Source organism: Phragmites australis, chromosome 3 (genome assembly GCF_958298935.1).
Source record: "Phragmites australis chromosome 3, lpPhrAust1.1, whole genome shotgun sequence".
Classification (NCBI taxonomy): Eukaryota; Viridiplantae; Streptophyta; class Magnoliopsida; order Poales; family Poaceae; genus Phragmites; species Phragmites australis.
In genome coordinates this window covers 7,362,278-7,379,177 of record NC_084923.1, presented here as the reverse complement: position 1 = coordinate 7,379,177, position 16,900 = coordinate 7,362,278, and the positions used below count along the sequence as shown (strand labels likewise).

Genomic DNA, 16,900 nt, shown 5'->3' with positions numbered 1-16,900 from the left:
CCGGCTCTTTGTGAGCTCCTCAACGGAGACGTAGGCACTTCTTTGTGGAGTGGCCGAACTTCGGGATATAAATTCTTGTCTCCTTTACTTTGTGCACACTTTCTTGTTCTAGTTGATTTTGGCGATTTGCCCTGATCTATTTGCTTGTGAGTGTTTTGTTGCAAGTTGTTGATCAATAGGTCTTTGGACATCTATTAGAACATATGGTAACTCATAGACTAAATTTGGTTTGCTTAAAAGTTCTCAGTTTTTTGATTTCCTGATCAGGTCAAAGTATCCAGGTTCACTCGGAGTATCTAAGTCTGTATAACTCAGAATCTCTGGACTTACCTGGAGTATCCAGACATTTTAGTCCACTGTGAAGTTTTTAAATTTCAGAAAACGCATATTCACCCCCCTCTAGCCGACATCTCGTACATTCATATGTCAGCATCTTAGAGTTTTGGTAATTTATTGGCACTTTAGGCATTTGTGGCTCATACTTGTTGACCCTCCGATTTGGTGTAGAGTGGCGGTAAGACTCTTGTACGGGGACACAGAGACTTTTGACTTGGTGGCTCAAACTCCAAAGTAAAAACGATGGTAAGTGACCGAAAGAGAGGTTTGTGGTGAAGTCTTATTTTGGTGGCTTGATGACTCAATCTACTTGAGCCCTAGGTGGCTCGAGGGGCGTGACCGAATACTATCCGAGAGCTATAGCCTAAGTGGACGCTCTAATATGGATTAGTGGTAATATTTATACTATCGATACCACGAGATAAAATCTCTTATGCTGAGTTTGCTCTCTCTACCATATTTATGTTTCCATATTTACATACTTGCAATCCATTTTTGCATATTTAACTTTATAGAGTAGTTTGCTATGATTGACTATATATTTTTGAGCGGTAGAATAGACATACTAAATAAATCTATATTACATTTAGATAGAAATTGATATAGATTTATTTTATAATTTTTTTTAGCCATTTAGATTTAGGTCATGATTCATCCTCCTCTTACAACATTACCAATTTTTTTATCAAACATTTTTTGAAAAAAAATATAATTTTACTCAATCTACTTCCTCACGATCTACGTATATAGTATATACAAATAACAATCACACCCGTATTGAATTCAGTCCATGCCATTGAGATACTCGATTCTCTCCCTCCCAAAAGAAAGTTCACTGAAAGCAAGGACCCAGCACCGCTTGTTCAAGATCACAAGGCCAATGCACTTACACCATTGAGAACTTATTAATCCAGTAATTAAGCAGCAGGGAGTAGAGCAGAACTAGATTAGCTTAACTGGAGAGGCCTGGCCATTGGGGTGCTTAACCAAGAGCAGGCACAAAGCTAGAAACAAGAAAGAAACGGTGTACTGCAGCTGCATGCATGGGGTACTAAACAAGGCAGGCGGCGCTGTATTTCATGCCGGGAGCACGTGGTTAGCTCGCCGGTCTGATTAGCCGGCAGATCTGAGTGCTCGGAAACGGAGGAACGTGCACTTTGGTGTCTGCACCCACCAACCCTGCATCAGCAGCATATGGCTGCATAATCTCAGTATTTTAAAGCAACGAAAATATCTAGTTCGTTTCCTTCTTTCTTTTATTTGTCAGAGCGTATTTGTGCCACAGGCAGGTGCAGGCGTGTCACCGTGTAGTATGTAAGCAGGTGTAGCCGTGCAGTCGGAATGGGGTCTTCCGAGTGGGTCGCAGATAGATGGACATGATTTGATACTACAGTGATTTTGTAAATAGAAAAAATCACTACACCATTATTGCTACAATATTTAACATCGGAATATTGTTCATCTCCTCAAAAATTGTTCAACTCTGATTTCAACGGGATGAATTCAGAGGGTTTAGATCCCGTGCAGTCATGTAGACGTCACTTCTATAGACCGCAGAGGCCTCTTTGGGCACTAACGCCTGCACTGCACCGCAGCTGTAAGCAGTGAGAGAAGACATGCATGTCAATCAGTAAAATCTTACTTTCATAATTGTATTTATATTGGGCGTCCAATTTTGTTAGTAACATCAAACCCCGTTTGAAATGTTGGCATTTTACTAAATTCGTGTGGGAATTATACTGTTTTCTACAAAATTATTACGTTCCAAATGGGACCGTTACAAATGAATGCCACAAAATTTTTTAACTATGGTGAAATAAATTTCACAGGCAATGTGGTCGATTTTTCAAAATGGAGTACTTCTTTGGTCAACCTTGTTCAACCCCGATCGTCTAGTTTGATTACAGAGCAAAGCAATCACTGTTTAAGCACTTAAACATCAGTTACTGGTCAAATATCAAAGGACAAAAATAAATATATACCTGCAAAAATCTTAGGTGAGAAGTTCCTTCACATGTCAATTGGCAGCCTCGATCGATGCGAATTCACAAGTCAATTTGAGCTCCTCCAGACCGTTGAACTCAAGAGCGAAATCTGTCGGTGCAAAAATCCTCAGCTTTTATTAATATTATTATGTTCTCTCCCAGCAATCCTCACATTTTTCATATGATGGAGAAGTTCCATTGGATTGAAAATATTAAAGGATCGTTACGCAGAAATTAAGAGTTGCCCGTTTCTTTCTTTGCGGTCGATGAAGAGTTGTTGTCAGGTGGGTCAAGTTGACAGTGTCAAGCCTTGATTGTTTAGTTCCACCTGCTCTGACAGGAATGAGCGATGGTGGTGTGGGAAGTATAGGGTTGGTATGGCATGAACAGCCGAGTTTTCAGTTACATGGGTGGATCATTGAGCTGCACATGTAGACGAAGATGGAGTGGTGTGCCACGTTATCTGATGTGCTCACAATATGGGCAAAGTCAGCTAGAAAATGTTGCTGATTCAGTGTCACTAATTTCAACACATGGAGCGTCACTTTTGTGGAACATTGGATTATTATAGACACAATGTTGAAATATGTATGTTTATTAATATTTTTGTGTGTGTTTAGATAGATGTTTTTCTTTATCCTTTTTTGCGAATAGATATATGTTTTTTCTGATAGACTTTTATTCCATCCTTTTTAAGGAAAATTTGCCTAAGCTGACCTCACACTGTTGCATACTTGTAGCTGCAAGGTTGGCTTGATTAATACCAACATTAAAGTTGATGGTACCACGAGATGATATGAACAATTATATTTAGTCGGGTATATAATAGAATGGATGTTTGGAGCATGTTTGGTAGAGTTCTAACTTTAATTTCTTTTAGAGTTGTTATTTTTAGGTTCAAATTTTTTTAAAGCTGTAGCTATGAGTAGATTAAGACTCTTCGATTTGGATATCTTATTCTCATTTTAGATTAAAAATATATATTTAAATCACTTTATTTTACTATAAAACTTTAAACCTACACAAATCTCAGACCTAAAGCTTTACCAAATAAAATCTTAGACTAAGCATAGACGATGATACAAAATAATTTTGTTTGAAATAGAAAGATACTCACTTTTGATGAAATTATCCATATATGCACAAGTTCCAAAATTAATGTTGACACGATAGCACATCCAAAATGTAAATACGGTCATGTATTCACAAACATACACTAAACATTTTCTTTGAGCCAAACCATTCCATCCGTAGGAGAACTATCATGAATACAACATATCATCCTTAAAAAGGAAAATACCACTCGCCAGTCGCCAACATCTATACAATCCCGAGAACCAGAAAGCTTTAAACAAAATCACCCAAGAGAGGACGAAAAACCCAACCCGCCAAATCAAACATCAAACCATAATTCTTTAAAAGAAAGAAAGAAAGGAAAGAAAAGCAATTTTTTAAAAGGAAATGAAAAGAAAGAGAGAGAAGCATAAGACCATCTCCAACGGTTTCCCTTCAGGGATCAAAATCCCTTCACGACGGGATTTTCGTTCCCTTCAGCGCTCCAACGGTTTCCCTTCACGGTTCCCGTCACGACGGGATTCCCAGAGTCATTCCTTTCAGGACGGGATTCTCTCTCTTTTCCCTTCGCGATTCCCCTCGAGGAGAAGCTGTTGGAGATGAGAGGAAATAAAGGGAATGAGAACGGAGAAGTGAATCGGGAAGGGAACGAAATGAAGGGAATATGGTTGGAGATGGTCTAAGAACCAAACAAAATCCTCCCTGCTGTCTCTCTCCTCTTTCTCTCTCTCCGACGAAGAGGAAGGGGAGAAGCAAAGCAAGCAACCCACAGGCCATAGCCGTCCGCCTCCCGGAAGCCGGAGAATCCCCAATCCCTCGCCCCCAAAATCCCCTGCCAATTTCGCCGATAGGCGCCCGCGCCGCCCTGTATTCGCACTCCTCGCACGCGGCGACGCGCATTGCTATTGCTTTCCTTTCTTTCTCGCTTTCTTCCCTTTTAGTATCACCCGTGCGATTAGCATGTCTCTGCCCAATGCCACCGCCTCGCCGCCACCGTCGCCGGAACCCTAGTCTGCCGGAGTCGGAGCTCCCGTCGGCGGGGGAGGGGGAGGATGCAGCTGCGGATCTCGCCGAGCATGCGCAGCATCACCATCTCCAGCAGCAATGGCGTCGTCGACTCCATGAAGGTGCGCGTCGCGCCGCAGCCGCCCCCGCCGCCGCCGCCGATGGGGGCGAGCCGGCGCGGCGGGGGAGGAGGGGGAGGGTGGTGGGGCTCCAGGTGGTACTGGCGCGCGGTGGCGTTCCCGGCCGTCGTGGCGCTCGGCTGCCTCCTACCGTTCGCCTTCATCCTCGCCGCCGTGCCGGCGCTCGAGGACGGCGGAAGCAAGTGCTCCTCCATCGGTAAGATCGACGGGCGCGATCTCGCGGCCTTTTTTTTGTTGCGGTGGGTCGAGTTGTTGATTTGGTGCGTTTAGGGAGGTAAAGCTCGGATCTCGGCGCCCTTGGGCCTAGGATTTCGCCGTGTCGGTGGGAATGTGGAGATGCTTCTGGTCTAGATTCCATGCCGAGAACGTGTGATTTGTTCGCCGATGAGCTTAGATTCAAGTATCAAGCGTGGGCGATCTCATTTATTACATGTGCTGATTTGAATTGAAATCAAGAGAGTTGACTATTGGGTTTATGATTCAGTTTCCAGGTGAGTAAATCTGTGGATCTTAGGCATATGATTGGCATTGGCCAAAATGTGGGATTGATATTCTGTAGTTTTAAGCCATCACTTTGGTTAGATTGAGGAACTGGATTTAGTGGTATCAGCTGCAGTATTGGCTTTGGAAGAGTTTCTTATTATAGTTTTGATCTGATTCTTGCAAGACTGTTGTAGAAACCATAATGATCCCTGAAAGATACTACCAGTTCTTCCCTATGTACCGATCATATGTTGGAACTCGGTACCTGGTCAACAGGACTCCAAATTCTTTGCTCCTCATTGATTATTGGGGCATCAAGGGACGGATATATAAGTGAGAGGGATATAACAATGCCCTCCTGGCCAACTGATTAATTGTAGGTAAAAGTGCTTTGCTTCTTCACCATAGCTTTTAGGAAGTTCTACTGGAGTCACACCTAGATTTTGTGCAAAAAATTGGAACGTCAGTTTTGGCAAGTACCTTAATCGCCAGAAGCTAGGTACATTTGTACTAATAGCCTAAACAAAACAAAAGGGATTTTGCCACTCAAGGCTCAAGGTTTTGGGCTTCATGGTAAAAAATGTGACCCAATAGCAGCTACAACTCGATCTTGGCCCAATAGGCTCCAAGGGTACGTGGAATGTTGGCAGATGTTTCTCAAGTTCTGTGTGTAAAATTTGGTATGGTCATAAGCTATCTAGTTGGGGTATAGACATGGGCTCTTTTATTACGGTTACTTTTTTTTTTTTCCTACGGAAATAACTTCACATTTTAGAGCTTGTAACATCTGTTGTTGTAACCTTTGTAATCGTGTTTTGCAGATTGCTTGGGGAGGCGAATAGGGCCTAGTTTCCTTGGTAGGCAGGGAGATGATTCTACAGTAAGTTATTAAATTCCTTGTACTTTTCTTTGTTACTAAAGAATGATATTTTTTTACTGTTTCTTAAAAGACAAAGTAGAATTTATTTATCGTTCTTACTCAATTTGACAGAGGCTGGTGCAAGATCTGTATAGAATTTTCGGTCAAGTTAACAATGAGGAATTCCCTTCCGATAAAAAGTTACCAGAATCATTCAGGGATTTTCTTTTGGAGATGAAGGATAACCATTACGATGCGAGGACATTTGCTGTTAGGTTGAAAGCTACGGTATGGGACTAACTTTCCTTGTTTAATCTTGCACTGTTGCATTCGAATTTAAAAAGTTGTAATGTTGCATAAGCGTTTGAGCAGCTAACATCTAAAACTGAATTGGTTTTTGTGATGTGTATTTGGTGGCCCCAAATATGGTATGGACTATTTGTGTTTCTGGGCATAGCCATATAGTTAGTTTGTTCAAGAATGGCATATACATGAGAACTCCACCCTAATCTGTGACGACACATAGGGTCCCATCATGTGTTGTGCTTCGTAAAACTTAATGATGCATTTAGTTTCTTTCCAAATGTTCTCTGAAGGAATGACATGAGCTCTGTTTTTAAAAGAAAAGTGTAAGACATGATTGCTGAAAAAGTAGAGTTACAGAAGTAGCTGGCAATTACATAATTAAATTTGTACCATTTCTGGTATAACTTACTTAAGTATTGGTATAAATTTATCATTTCTTGAAGCTAACATACCTTTTTATGTTGGTCATTTTCTCAGCGGTGGTTCTCATCTCCATATAATTGTATATTATTGCTTGTTGTACACCGCTTAATACAATATTGATCTTGGCCCCTGCTACAACAACAACAACAACAACAACCACCACCACCTTTGTCCCAAGCAAGTTGGGTAGGCTAGAGATGAAACCCACAAGATACAACTAAAAAGATCTTGGCCCCTGCTTTATTCATGGCTCTTACTCCTAATAAGCTGCTTTAATGCACTGTGTTGTGTTTTAAACATGTATTTTAGTTACATATGCTTTGCTTGCAGATGGAAAGCATGGATAAGGAGGTCAAGAGGTCAAGATTGGCAGAACAGCTGTATAAACATTATGTTGCAACTGCCATTCCCAAAGGAATCCATTGCCTGTCTCTGCGCCTTACTGATGAATACTCCTCAAATGCTCATGCACGGAAACAGTTGCCACCACCGGAATTGTTACCTTTGCTTTCTGATAACTCCTTCCAACATTATATTCTAGCCAGTGATAACATTCTTGCTGCTTCAGTTGTTGTCAGCTCAACTGTACAATCTTCCTCAGTGCCCGAGAAAGTAGTCTTTCATGTTATTACTGATAAGAAAACATATCCAGGGATGCATTCATGGTTTGCTCTTAATTCTATATCACCCGCGATAGTTGAAGTAAAAGGTGTTCACCAGTTTGACTGGTTGACAAGAGAAAATGTCCCAGTACTGGAGGCTATAGAAAACCATCGTGGAGTCAGAAATCACTATCATGGAGATCATGGAACAGTTTCCAGTGCAACTGACAATCCTAGGGTGCTTGCTTCAAAGCTGCAGGCTCGAAGCCCCAAATACATATCCCTGCTAAACCATCTCCGCATTTATTTGCCTGAGGTGCGTTTCCATCAGAAACATCCTCTATTTTGGCTTTCTATCTGTTACACTTACTATACAGTTGTTCCAATTTATGGTTTAATGAATGTGCTCCGGCAACTCTATTCATAAGTGGGTGTACTTTGTCTAGTATTTCAAAGGTTTTCAATGGTTTTACCCGTTTAAGCATTTCAGTGTTGATGTGTCAACTAAATTGCCTGGTCATGACAAGCTTATGGTCATGGTTTTTTACATATCTTTGCACTAGGGCATTAGGTTGTGTAGCTGGTTGCCTTCAAGTCTCCTGCTGATCAATTGAGCTCACAAAATGTTGTGCTGCATGCTTTCTTGCACAAAGCTGAGGAGTGGAGGGGATAGTTTATACCGTTAAATGAAGTGGGACATACTCGAACCAACTCCAACATAGTGAATATACTTTGATCCGACATATTCACATTTGCATTTAATTTGAACTGAATAACCTTCAAAGCAAGCCAAGTCTTCTGTCGTCTTCTTTTTTAACGCCAGGGGATTATGAGAATACCTTTAGTATGGGCCGGAGCATGCAGAATTAGTCAGTATGACCTTTGCAGTTACTGACCAACTAGATCTGGTCTATCCTTCTTTCTCAAGCAATGCATGCTGAAACTGCTAGAATAGATACCCCACCAACCACCCCACTATAAAGATGCACGTTTAGTTTTCATTCTATATGTGATTAAAATCAAGACAATCAAGTGTGTTTCTGTTTTTTTTGGATGATTACCACTTGTTGGTTGTACACTTGTGCTTGCTGCTTAAATGTGCCATGCTGTCATATTCCCCCTTCTCTTTAAGTTTCCACTATCTTTTTGTCCAATTCTGGTAATAATTGAGTTGCATGAACCGCACCGTTTCAACTTTTAAGTTAATTTGTAAAATTGTGAAACACTATAGGTGTCATTTTGCGATGTTCAATTTTTTTTTACCTGATCCGTTCTCATTTTCTCAACCAGCTCTTTCCGAACCTCAACAAGGTTGTCTTCCTCGATGATGACATTGTTGTTCAGCATGACTTGTCTCCCCTTTGGGAAATCAGTCTTGAAGGGAAGGTGAATGGGGCTGTGGAAACGTGCAGAGGTGAAGACAGCTGGGTGATGTCTAAGCGTTTCAGGACATATTTCAACTTCACTCACCCCATGATAGCTCGGAGTCTTGACCCAGATGAATGTGCTTGGGCATATGGGATGAATATCTTTGATCTGGCTGCTTGGAGGAAGACAAACATCAGGGATACATATCATTTCTGGTTGAAGGAGGTAATTACCTTTACCCTCACAAGAATCTCCAAACCCCCGCCATATTCTATGCTCCATAGTTCTTTGAATATGTTCTGGTATTTTGCATGCCGATTTTGTACTGTGTTCAGTGTTCCATAATCTTGAAAAAAGAACTCTTAATTCAACAATCTCCTGGATAAGTCCAGCTGAAAGTCTAAATGTAAAAGGTGAGTTTCCTTCGTTTTCTGCTATTCTGCTTTGTTCACCATTTGCTTACATATTCTTCCAGGCATAGAAAAGTAGTTAGCCACCAAGCCTAAAACATGATAGACTTGTTGGTGCCATTATTTGCCTTCATAATAATTTTAATCTCTTTTGCAGAATCTTAAATCTGGTCTTACTCTCTGGAAATTCGGTACTTTACCACCTGCACTTATAGCATTCAGGGGTCATGTGCATGGTATAGACCCATCTTGGCACCTGCTTGGCTTAGGATACCAGGAAAAGACAGATATTGAGAGTGTCAGGAGGGCTGCAGTTATCCATTACAATGGCCAGTGCAAGCCATGGCTAGACATTGCTTTTAAAAACCTACAATCATTTTGGGCAAAGCATGTCAATTACTCCAACGACTTTGTTAGAAACTGCCATATTTTGGAGCCCCAATATGACAAGGAGCGACTTCCAACAAATGCTGGACACAGCGAGGGAGTATAGTTCATGATTCATTTGTTGGCTGGAGAGGCTGATTGCCGTTGGATAGGAATATATATATTGGTTAATGACGAAAGCAATCACCGCTGAATACACTTCTGACCATCCCCTGCATTGACCGGCATGCAAATACCTCAAGAGTTTTCATCTGTATCATATGGGAACACGATTCTTTTCATCTGTATCATATGGGTGCATCATTCTTTTCCATATTGTAACTGCGAAAAAGGAGCTTGGTGCGAGTCTCTCCCTCAGCGATTGGGCTAAATCCTTTATCGCAGAATAATGCAGCAGACCGGCTAGAAGATTGAATGATTGATTGATCATGGCAAAGAAAGGAGGCGGATATTATGAGGTCACTAGAATTTATATGCTTTTCATCCATTTAATTCTTTTTTCCTTATTGATAGTCCTTGAAAATTTTGTTCTGTTAGTTTTGTGGTTGCTTGGTAGGTTGGCGATGATTGTAGTAGAGATGCCATTGTTTGTGAGTAACCTACAGGATATTGTTACAAATTGTTGACATATTGAAAATGTGCAGATAATTCTTTCAGGTGTATTTGTACTAAACTGTGTGACAGAAATAGAGATCCAGATGCACTGAACAAAAGCATGGCGCTCCCATGGTTATGAACTTGTGAGCCTACGAAGAGTCGGGACTCTTGACGATTTCTTGTCAGCCGCTTGTAAATTGGCATTTTGCACCTTGATCCAAGTCAGATGCCTTTGCGTCTATTGTCGACAAATATGTTTTGTACTCTTTACCAAATTTAACCAACCCTAAATTAGTTTGCAGTTACTGAACGATCAATCCTCAAGTCACCACTAATACCTCTCCGATTTTTTTGGAGAGGTACGTATTACTCTCGGAGTTTAGGCTGTGAAAATGGGAGAGGATCGGAGCAACGGGCGAATCGGAACGCGAATGAGCACACGGCGACGTTTAGTATGGTCCCACATCGTCTGTGTAGACAAGGATGGGAGCTTGCTTTCGCCTTTTACCTCACTGAAGAAAACACCGCGTGCGTGTCACAATAAACAACAAAAAGACTGTTATTTTAAAATTTCGGGCTTGAATACTTCAAAGCAAAGATACAGTCCTGGACAAGAGAAGGAAATATTTCTTAATGTGTCGGGCGTCCAAGTTCCGAAATTTAAATATTTCACTCTGCAGGTCAAACTTAAAATTTCAGTGTTTTTCAGTGATTTGAATTTAATTATTCGCGGTTTCTGAGTAGGATGTTTATATTGTTTAGTGTTTTCTTTTGTAAAAGAGATTTGAGTCTAAGTTCCTAGATCACTCCTCAACAAAGGGTCTTTTGTTCATTCATAAGGTTAAATTGGAGAAGATATTAGTTCGGCAGGACTGCTTTCTGTTAATATAAGGCAAAATTGCCATAGACGGTACAATTTCTATCACAAAATGTGAGGATGGAACATTCTAAGGCATCTGCAGCAAACATGTTTGCATAAAGAGTACGCTTAAGAACAAGCCTTAGCCTCAAACTTTGGTAGAACAACAAAGGCGATTGATGTTGGTGCTAGGTATACAGGCGAGTCGACAGCAACAAGCACCGGATCCAGGGCCGGAACGCTGCCATCATCTCCCAGTTCCAATGGGACGCCGTTGAGCAGCATCGTCTTGCTCTGGAGGTCCCCATCCTTGGCCGTCAGATGATACTCCTCCCTCTTTCTGGTGTCGCTTGATGGTTTCCTCCCCAGCCATGAAACTGCTCTTTTGAGCCTGTGCGTGAAAGAACTGCGCTTTTTGAGGTCGGGTCTTTTGTCGAGGCTGACATTGATGTCATTCTGGAGAGTGACGTTGTATCCAGTAGTGTTGCTTAGGTTGATCAAGAGAAAAGTGATGCCTAGCTGCATTTTGAAATAAGCTGGCTCAGAATGGGCAATCTAGCATACTTCAACTAAAAAATAAGCCGATATCTACATGGAACAGATTCTCAGACAAGAAAAGCGGACAATTGTAAAACTCATGATTCAGTAGTAAAAAAAATAACCATATCACTTAAACTTTAGTAACTTATCTAAAATCTTCACAACTCCTCGAGCAATTTGCTTGAAACGTAATAGCCAAATTACAAAAAGTGCAGCTCATACCTTTTGTTTCCTACAATGAGCATAAGCACGTAACGGACGTGGTGCATTGATATCAACTGAAAGAACTCCATTGCCCATAAGCCGATGCCATAGTAGAGCACTGATAACAAAATAAGTTGTCACAAATATATATCAAACTGCATTCTAGAAACACCAAACCAAACTTTATAACTCTAGACTTGCCTGTAGTAATCAGGATTTGGCAAAAATGTTTGTGAGTCAAGCAGACCATAGTGGCCACCGATGAGAGTCTGCCTGCAGAACACTTTTGTATTGTACTTAGATGCCATTCCAAGCTGATCCAGATACCTGCATGCATTAAAAAATCCATCACAACTACTCACAGCATAGTGCATCACAGCATCAGAGTATACTAGTGTCTATCATGAAAAAGAATGAGAGCTGACCAGATGCTATTGATGAATGTATTTGACACCAGCAGACCACCATTGTTGAATACACCTCCACTTTCACTGACCCAAGCAGAAGCCCATGTTCCATGCCTTTGGATGGTAAGTTGCATGTCTCTATAAGTATCTTCAGCACGATCTAAGTACTTTGGATCTAAGATCTTCCTTATAAGATGAACATCGTCCCCTGAAAACGAAGTTTCATTTTTGATGCGCATTGTATATTGATTACATGAACCGGCATCGCTAAAGATAGTGTGCCTTTGAAAACAGAACTGGCAAGTAACTTATCATTTGACATCTCATCAAAACATAGTGCAGTCCCTAATTAGCAGGATTGTATTTTTTTTCCACATTAGAGAAGCATTAGATGATATATCGATTTCAGGTAGGTACAATTCTGCCTACAAAATGCTCAGTCATTTCTTCAGATTACTTCAGGATAAGTGTTGTGCTATGGTTTTGGAACACAGAAATGGGAGTTTTTGGGATGCCATTAGAGTCAAAAGAATAGATCACATACCTCCACCAAGATTATATACATGATGCGTTAAGGCACTGACAACACCATGACCTGAAGTCTGAAGTAGCTGAGAGTACCACTGTTGATCAAAGAATCCTCCAGGGGCTAACAGGAGTGGCTGGGACATTGGAGCCACATACAATTGCCGAAGGATAGATTTAAGTTCAACTACATCCTTTCCATAAAGTTTAGCATCGACTTTTGCCCCGATCCCATGCCCACTCAGCTCATTGCCTGAAATAACAAGAACTTGTATGAAACTGTAGTTCTCAAACTGCCTCACCCCTTCTTTCATGTGTCAGAATTTGGAAGAACTTCTATCTTGGAACAAAAGGAGTCATATAAAAGGTTTCGGTAGCAAACAGAAACTATATAGTATTACCGAATTCCCATGAGTCAACTGGGTATCCCTTTGAGATCGTGTATTTTACAAAATCATATGCATTTGTGGAGTTCCATTTGCCTGCCCAGACATAACGTCGAACATTATACCTTCCGTAGAGTGCATTCAGACCAAATGTGACAATTGCTCTGCAGATAGATGTTTCCTCGCTCATTAGCTAGTCGCCGCATGCGAAAATCTCATATAAGACGCTAAAAAACATGAGGGGCTTTTAATTTATTTAGGGAAAAAAAGAAAATTTCCTCTTTATGCACAACATGTCCCAAAACTAACATGTCATGTACACGTTCATAAGGTTTGAACTTATCATATCTCACCTATTAACAAATTAGCATTCTAAAGATGTACAGAAATGGATAGCAATTAGTTCAATTTCTCAACTACACGCAGGTTCCACAAAATTCATACACTGTCAGAACCCAAAACACACCAATGAACATGTCATATCACATGGATTCATACTATGTGAGCACAAATTTGTTAATGTCTGCAAAAGTTATGCCAGCTACATTTTCATTCTCGTGGCAGTGGTAACAGAATGAAGCTTAAAACTAGAAGTCTCACCCTGTTTTCTGGAATATATCATTCAGCTTGTCCCACCTATCCATAGTTAGGCAACCAATTGAGAAACCAAACAAGCCATTGGACATATTTCTGAACGGGGAGCATGGACTATCTGTTCCCACGTCATAAACCACTCGGTCTTGCAAGGATCCTCCCAGCCTAATCCTCAGATTATCAAATGCTGCAGATGAAATTAAGTAAGACTGCTTAAGACATGGAGCAAAACAACCAACCATCTGCCTTCCTAATAGGTCCTTATATAAAATTAAGGAGGATGATAAATATGGAACCAACAACCACTGAATGTAACTCCAAGGACATACCTTGAATTGCTTGAGCCAGAAATGGGTGATCCAAATCCTGAATGAACCCAGTTCATGGTAATACCACATTAAAAAAATAAGTCCAAAAACCAATGCGGAATTGTAGCCTACTAACAACAAGAGAAGAAAGTAATATAAAGCATACCAAATTCAGAATTGAAGACTGACCCCATGGACATTGATTGTAGTTGCACTTCTCCGGCGGCCACCAGTCAATTGTAGTGCACACGTAATTCTCATCGGTTTCAGCAATCCTACTTGATCCTTTAACTATGACCGTCGCGTCCTCCGGCTGCGGAGCCGAAGCCCAACGAGGAGCATGCAGACAGATGAGCGCAAGAAGCAGCAGCCTCAACTCCATTTTGTTTACTACTTAGAACATAAAAAGGCAAAATCACGATCCAAGTGTGGTGTTATGCTCTGAAGACTAGCGGCCCATTGTGAACAAACCCTCGGAAGTTGGAAGATTACGGTTTCATTCCAAAGCATGAAGAATTTAACCATCCACATGGATGCCAATGCTCTAAATTTACCAAAATTCTTTGAATTCAACAACAGAACACCAGATGCTAGGCAATGCAAAATCGCAAACCGAAGCGACCAGTCGAATCGGTAACAGCACGAGCAAATGTCTGTTTATGCCAAGAAAAGATCCCACTACTAATCCCGATGAAGCAGCAAAGATCAAACCTTGCGAGAGCAAGACTGGAAAAGATGCCATTTTTAAGCCGGAGAAGGAAGCGAAGTTCCCACCTGTCCCCTCCGCCGCCGATCGCACCGACGCAGCGCTCCTCCTTGCTCCGGCTCCCGGCAGAGCCGCGCATGGGAGGCCCGGAGATTAGGCGGCCGGCCGCGCGGATCCAGATTCCAGAGGGGGATTGGGAGCTGAGGCCACCGATTCTTGGGTTCCAAGATGCAAACAACGCAGATAAGCTGCCTTTTGGGATGCTGCTGCTGCTGCTACGCGGAAGTAGAGCGCCGCAAGCTGCTTGTTGGAGCAACGTGGGAACAGGAGGATAGTAGCCTCGACCGATATGCCTGCCCTTCTCGGGAGGATTTCGTATCTTTTTTAAGTAATTTTAAAGAATAAATAGTGTTATGATATTAATTAATTGTTAGATTTGAAATAGACGTACCAGATTTATTCAAACTTATTTTACTGTTCGGTTAAACTCATATTACTGTATATTTCGATGATTTTACTTCGGAGCCCTTCTATGTTCTTGAATCTCGATAGCAGAGCGGTTAAATTGTTCGATTCTTGATAGCAGAGCGGTTGAATTGTTCGATTCAGGTAGTCTGCCCACCAATAACTACGACTGTCTTGCCTAAGAAGATTATTCATTCATAATAGATGCATTAGTGATTCTGTTTTGCGTGTTCAATTAGCGTGAAATTGCAGTATTTTAGTGCAGGTAATGCAAAACCAGCTAGCTCCGAAACAGAGATGGTCTGACTGTACTTTGGGAGAGGATGGGCGTTAGGTGCACTGTGCACATGAGAGCAGCCAAACAGTGACAGTGTGCCCACTGGGGATGTAGTACTTTATGCGCTGTAGATTTGAAATTAGCTAGCTGTAACAGAGGGAGTTGGTTGGCCAATGATTTGTTTAGTTATCCTTAGAAGGTGGTTTAGGATACGTTTGTTTTAGTTTTAGATTATAAGAATTTAGCTTATCTCTTATAATTTATAAGAGCTTTTTCCTATTAAATTATAGGTCATAGGATTCTATAATACAGTTTAACTTGTGAATTGTGAAAATCAATTTTTATATTATAATTGTTTGTTAATTTTATATTATAACTGTTTGTTTTCTTTTACTTTTAAGACTAGAATTTATTATTAGAATAAAAAACAAACCGGCATTATAGCTCCATTAGCTATCATCTTTGTACTCGTCACCACCTAACCTGTAGTTGCAGCATAATTGCATAAATCCGTTGCTGCATGGCTACGATACATCACAACATGTTTCCGTATGATTTTTATTTTTTCTTGTGCATGAAATTTTGTGTGGGAAGACTTTGACCGACGGCTAACACGTTTAGATGAGCCGGTGAATGATGCATGGAAGAGGATCAAGGGATCCTCTGCAGTACTACACCGTTACTAACTTATAAAATTACACTCATGTATCAAATGATTGTTACTGTACCATGCAGTACTATAGAGAATCTATATATATGATATATGAATGCTGCACTAAAAGACAAAGGTCGAGGGGGTGAAAAACAGTTGGGTACTTTGTTGTTGCTTCAGCTTCGATTCAAGAATCCAGCTTGCCGGTGCGTGCACGGAAGTATTAGATGAAAAGACACTAGATTTTGGCAAGAAACATATGAACAACTGGTGGCTTGTCTAACAACACCTCACTTTGTTGTGGCTGCGGGCTACCGAATCCCGCATAACTAACATTGTTTTGCTGTGGATTTCCGGACTATGCTACATGATCATTTGGCTAGCCCGCCGTCGATAGAATCTTTTAGCTAGCCAGCCTTGAGGTAGGATCACTGTTTGCACCTTCCAAGAAATGGTAGTACATGGAGCAAGCGGGATAGATCTATGCGGAGATTTTTTTTTTTTAAGATAACCAAAATCTATAAATTCCACATGATAGCACCGACGCCATCAACTAAAGATGTCCAAATAGATCGTGCTTACTGGACCGACTCAAGGCAGGGCACGGCTCGAGCCGAAACAGGTCAGGTCGACACGAGGCCACGGGCCGTACCTGGGTCGAGCGCGCGGCACGGCCTGACTAAGTCGGGCTGGTACAGGCACGATCCAGTCCAGGCCGGCATAGGCACAACCCAGCTAGGTACGATCCGGCCTGGTACGCATGGGCCTGATTATTTTCTATATTTTAAAACTTTGTAGCTATTTTATCTATTTTCTATATTTTAATCTATTTTTTATATTTTTTTTAATTTTGTAGTTATTTTTTTATTTTATCAGGCCGGCTGTGCCGACGGGCCGCTAGTGTGCTGTTGGGCCATCTGTGCCTGTCGTGCCCACCGTATCGGTCGTGCCGTCAGACCGCAATCGTGCCCGGACCAACCTGGCATGGCATGGTGACCGACG

At 41.4% G+C, this 16,900-nt stretch overlaps 2 protein-coding genes across 2 annotated transcripts; one reads left to right on the top strand and one right to left on the bottom strand.

Moving 5' to 3' along the window:
* Window positions 1–4,081: 4,081 nt before the first annotated feature.
* LOC133911885 (probable galacturonosyltransferase 14) lies at window positions 4,082–10,034 on the top strand. The gene is made up of 6 exons (XM_062354338.1): window positions 4,082–4,736; window positions 5,845–5,903; window positions 6,015–6,170; window positions 6,942–7,529; window positions 8,504–8,806; window positions 9,149–10,034. Exons 1-6 carry the CDS (start codon window positions 4,448–4,450, stop codon window positions 9,482–9,484), a joined length of 1,731 nt encoding a protein of 576 aa, XP_062210322.1. The 5' UTR covers window positions 4,082–4,447; the 3' UTR covers window positions 9,485–10,034.
* Window positions 10,035–10,833: 799 nt separating this feature from the next.
* Window positions 10,834–14,863, bottom strand: LOC133911884 (heparanase-like protein 2). Its single transcript, XM_062354337.1, has 10 exons — window positions 14,573–14,863; window positions 13,965–14,188; window positions 13,820–13,856; window positions 13,497–13,677; window positions 12,912–13,060; window positions 12,530–12,763; window positions 12,004–12,193; window positions 11,780–11,905; window positions 11,597–11,696; window positions 10,834–11,353 (listed from the first exon to the last, which is right to left on the bottom strand). The coding sequence occupies exons 2-10, from the start codon at window positions 14,178–14,180 to the stop codon at window positions 10,964–10,966; spliced, it is 1,623 nt and encodes a 540-aa protein (XP_062210321.1). The 5' UTR covers window positions 14,181–14,188; window positions 14,573–14,863; the 3' UTR covers window positions 10,834–10,963.
* Between the last annotated feature and the right edge of the window lie 2,037 nt (window positions 14,864–16,900).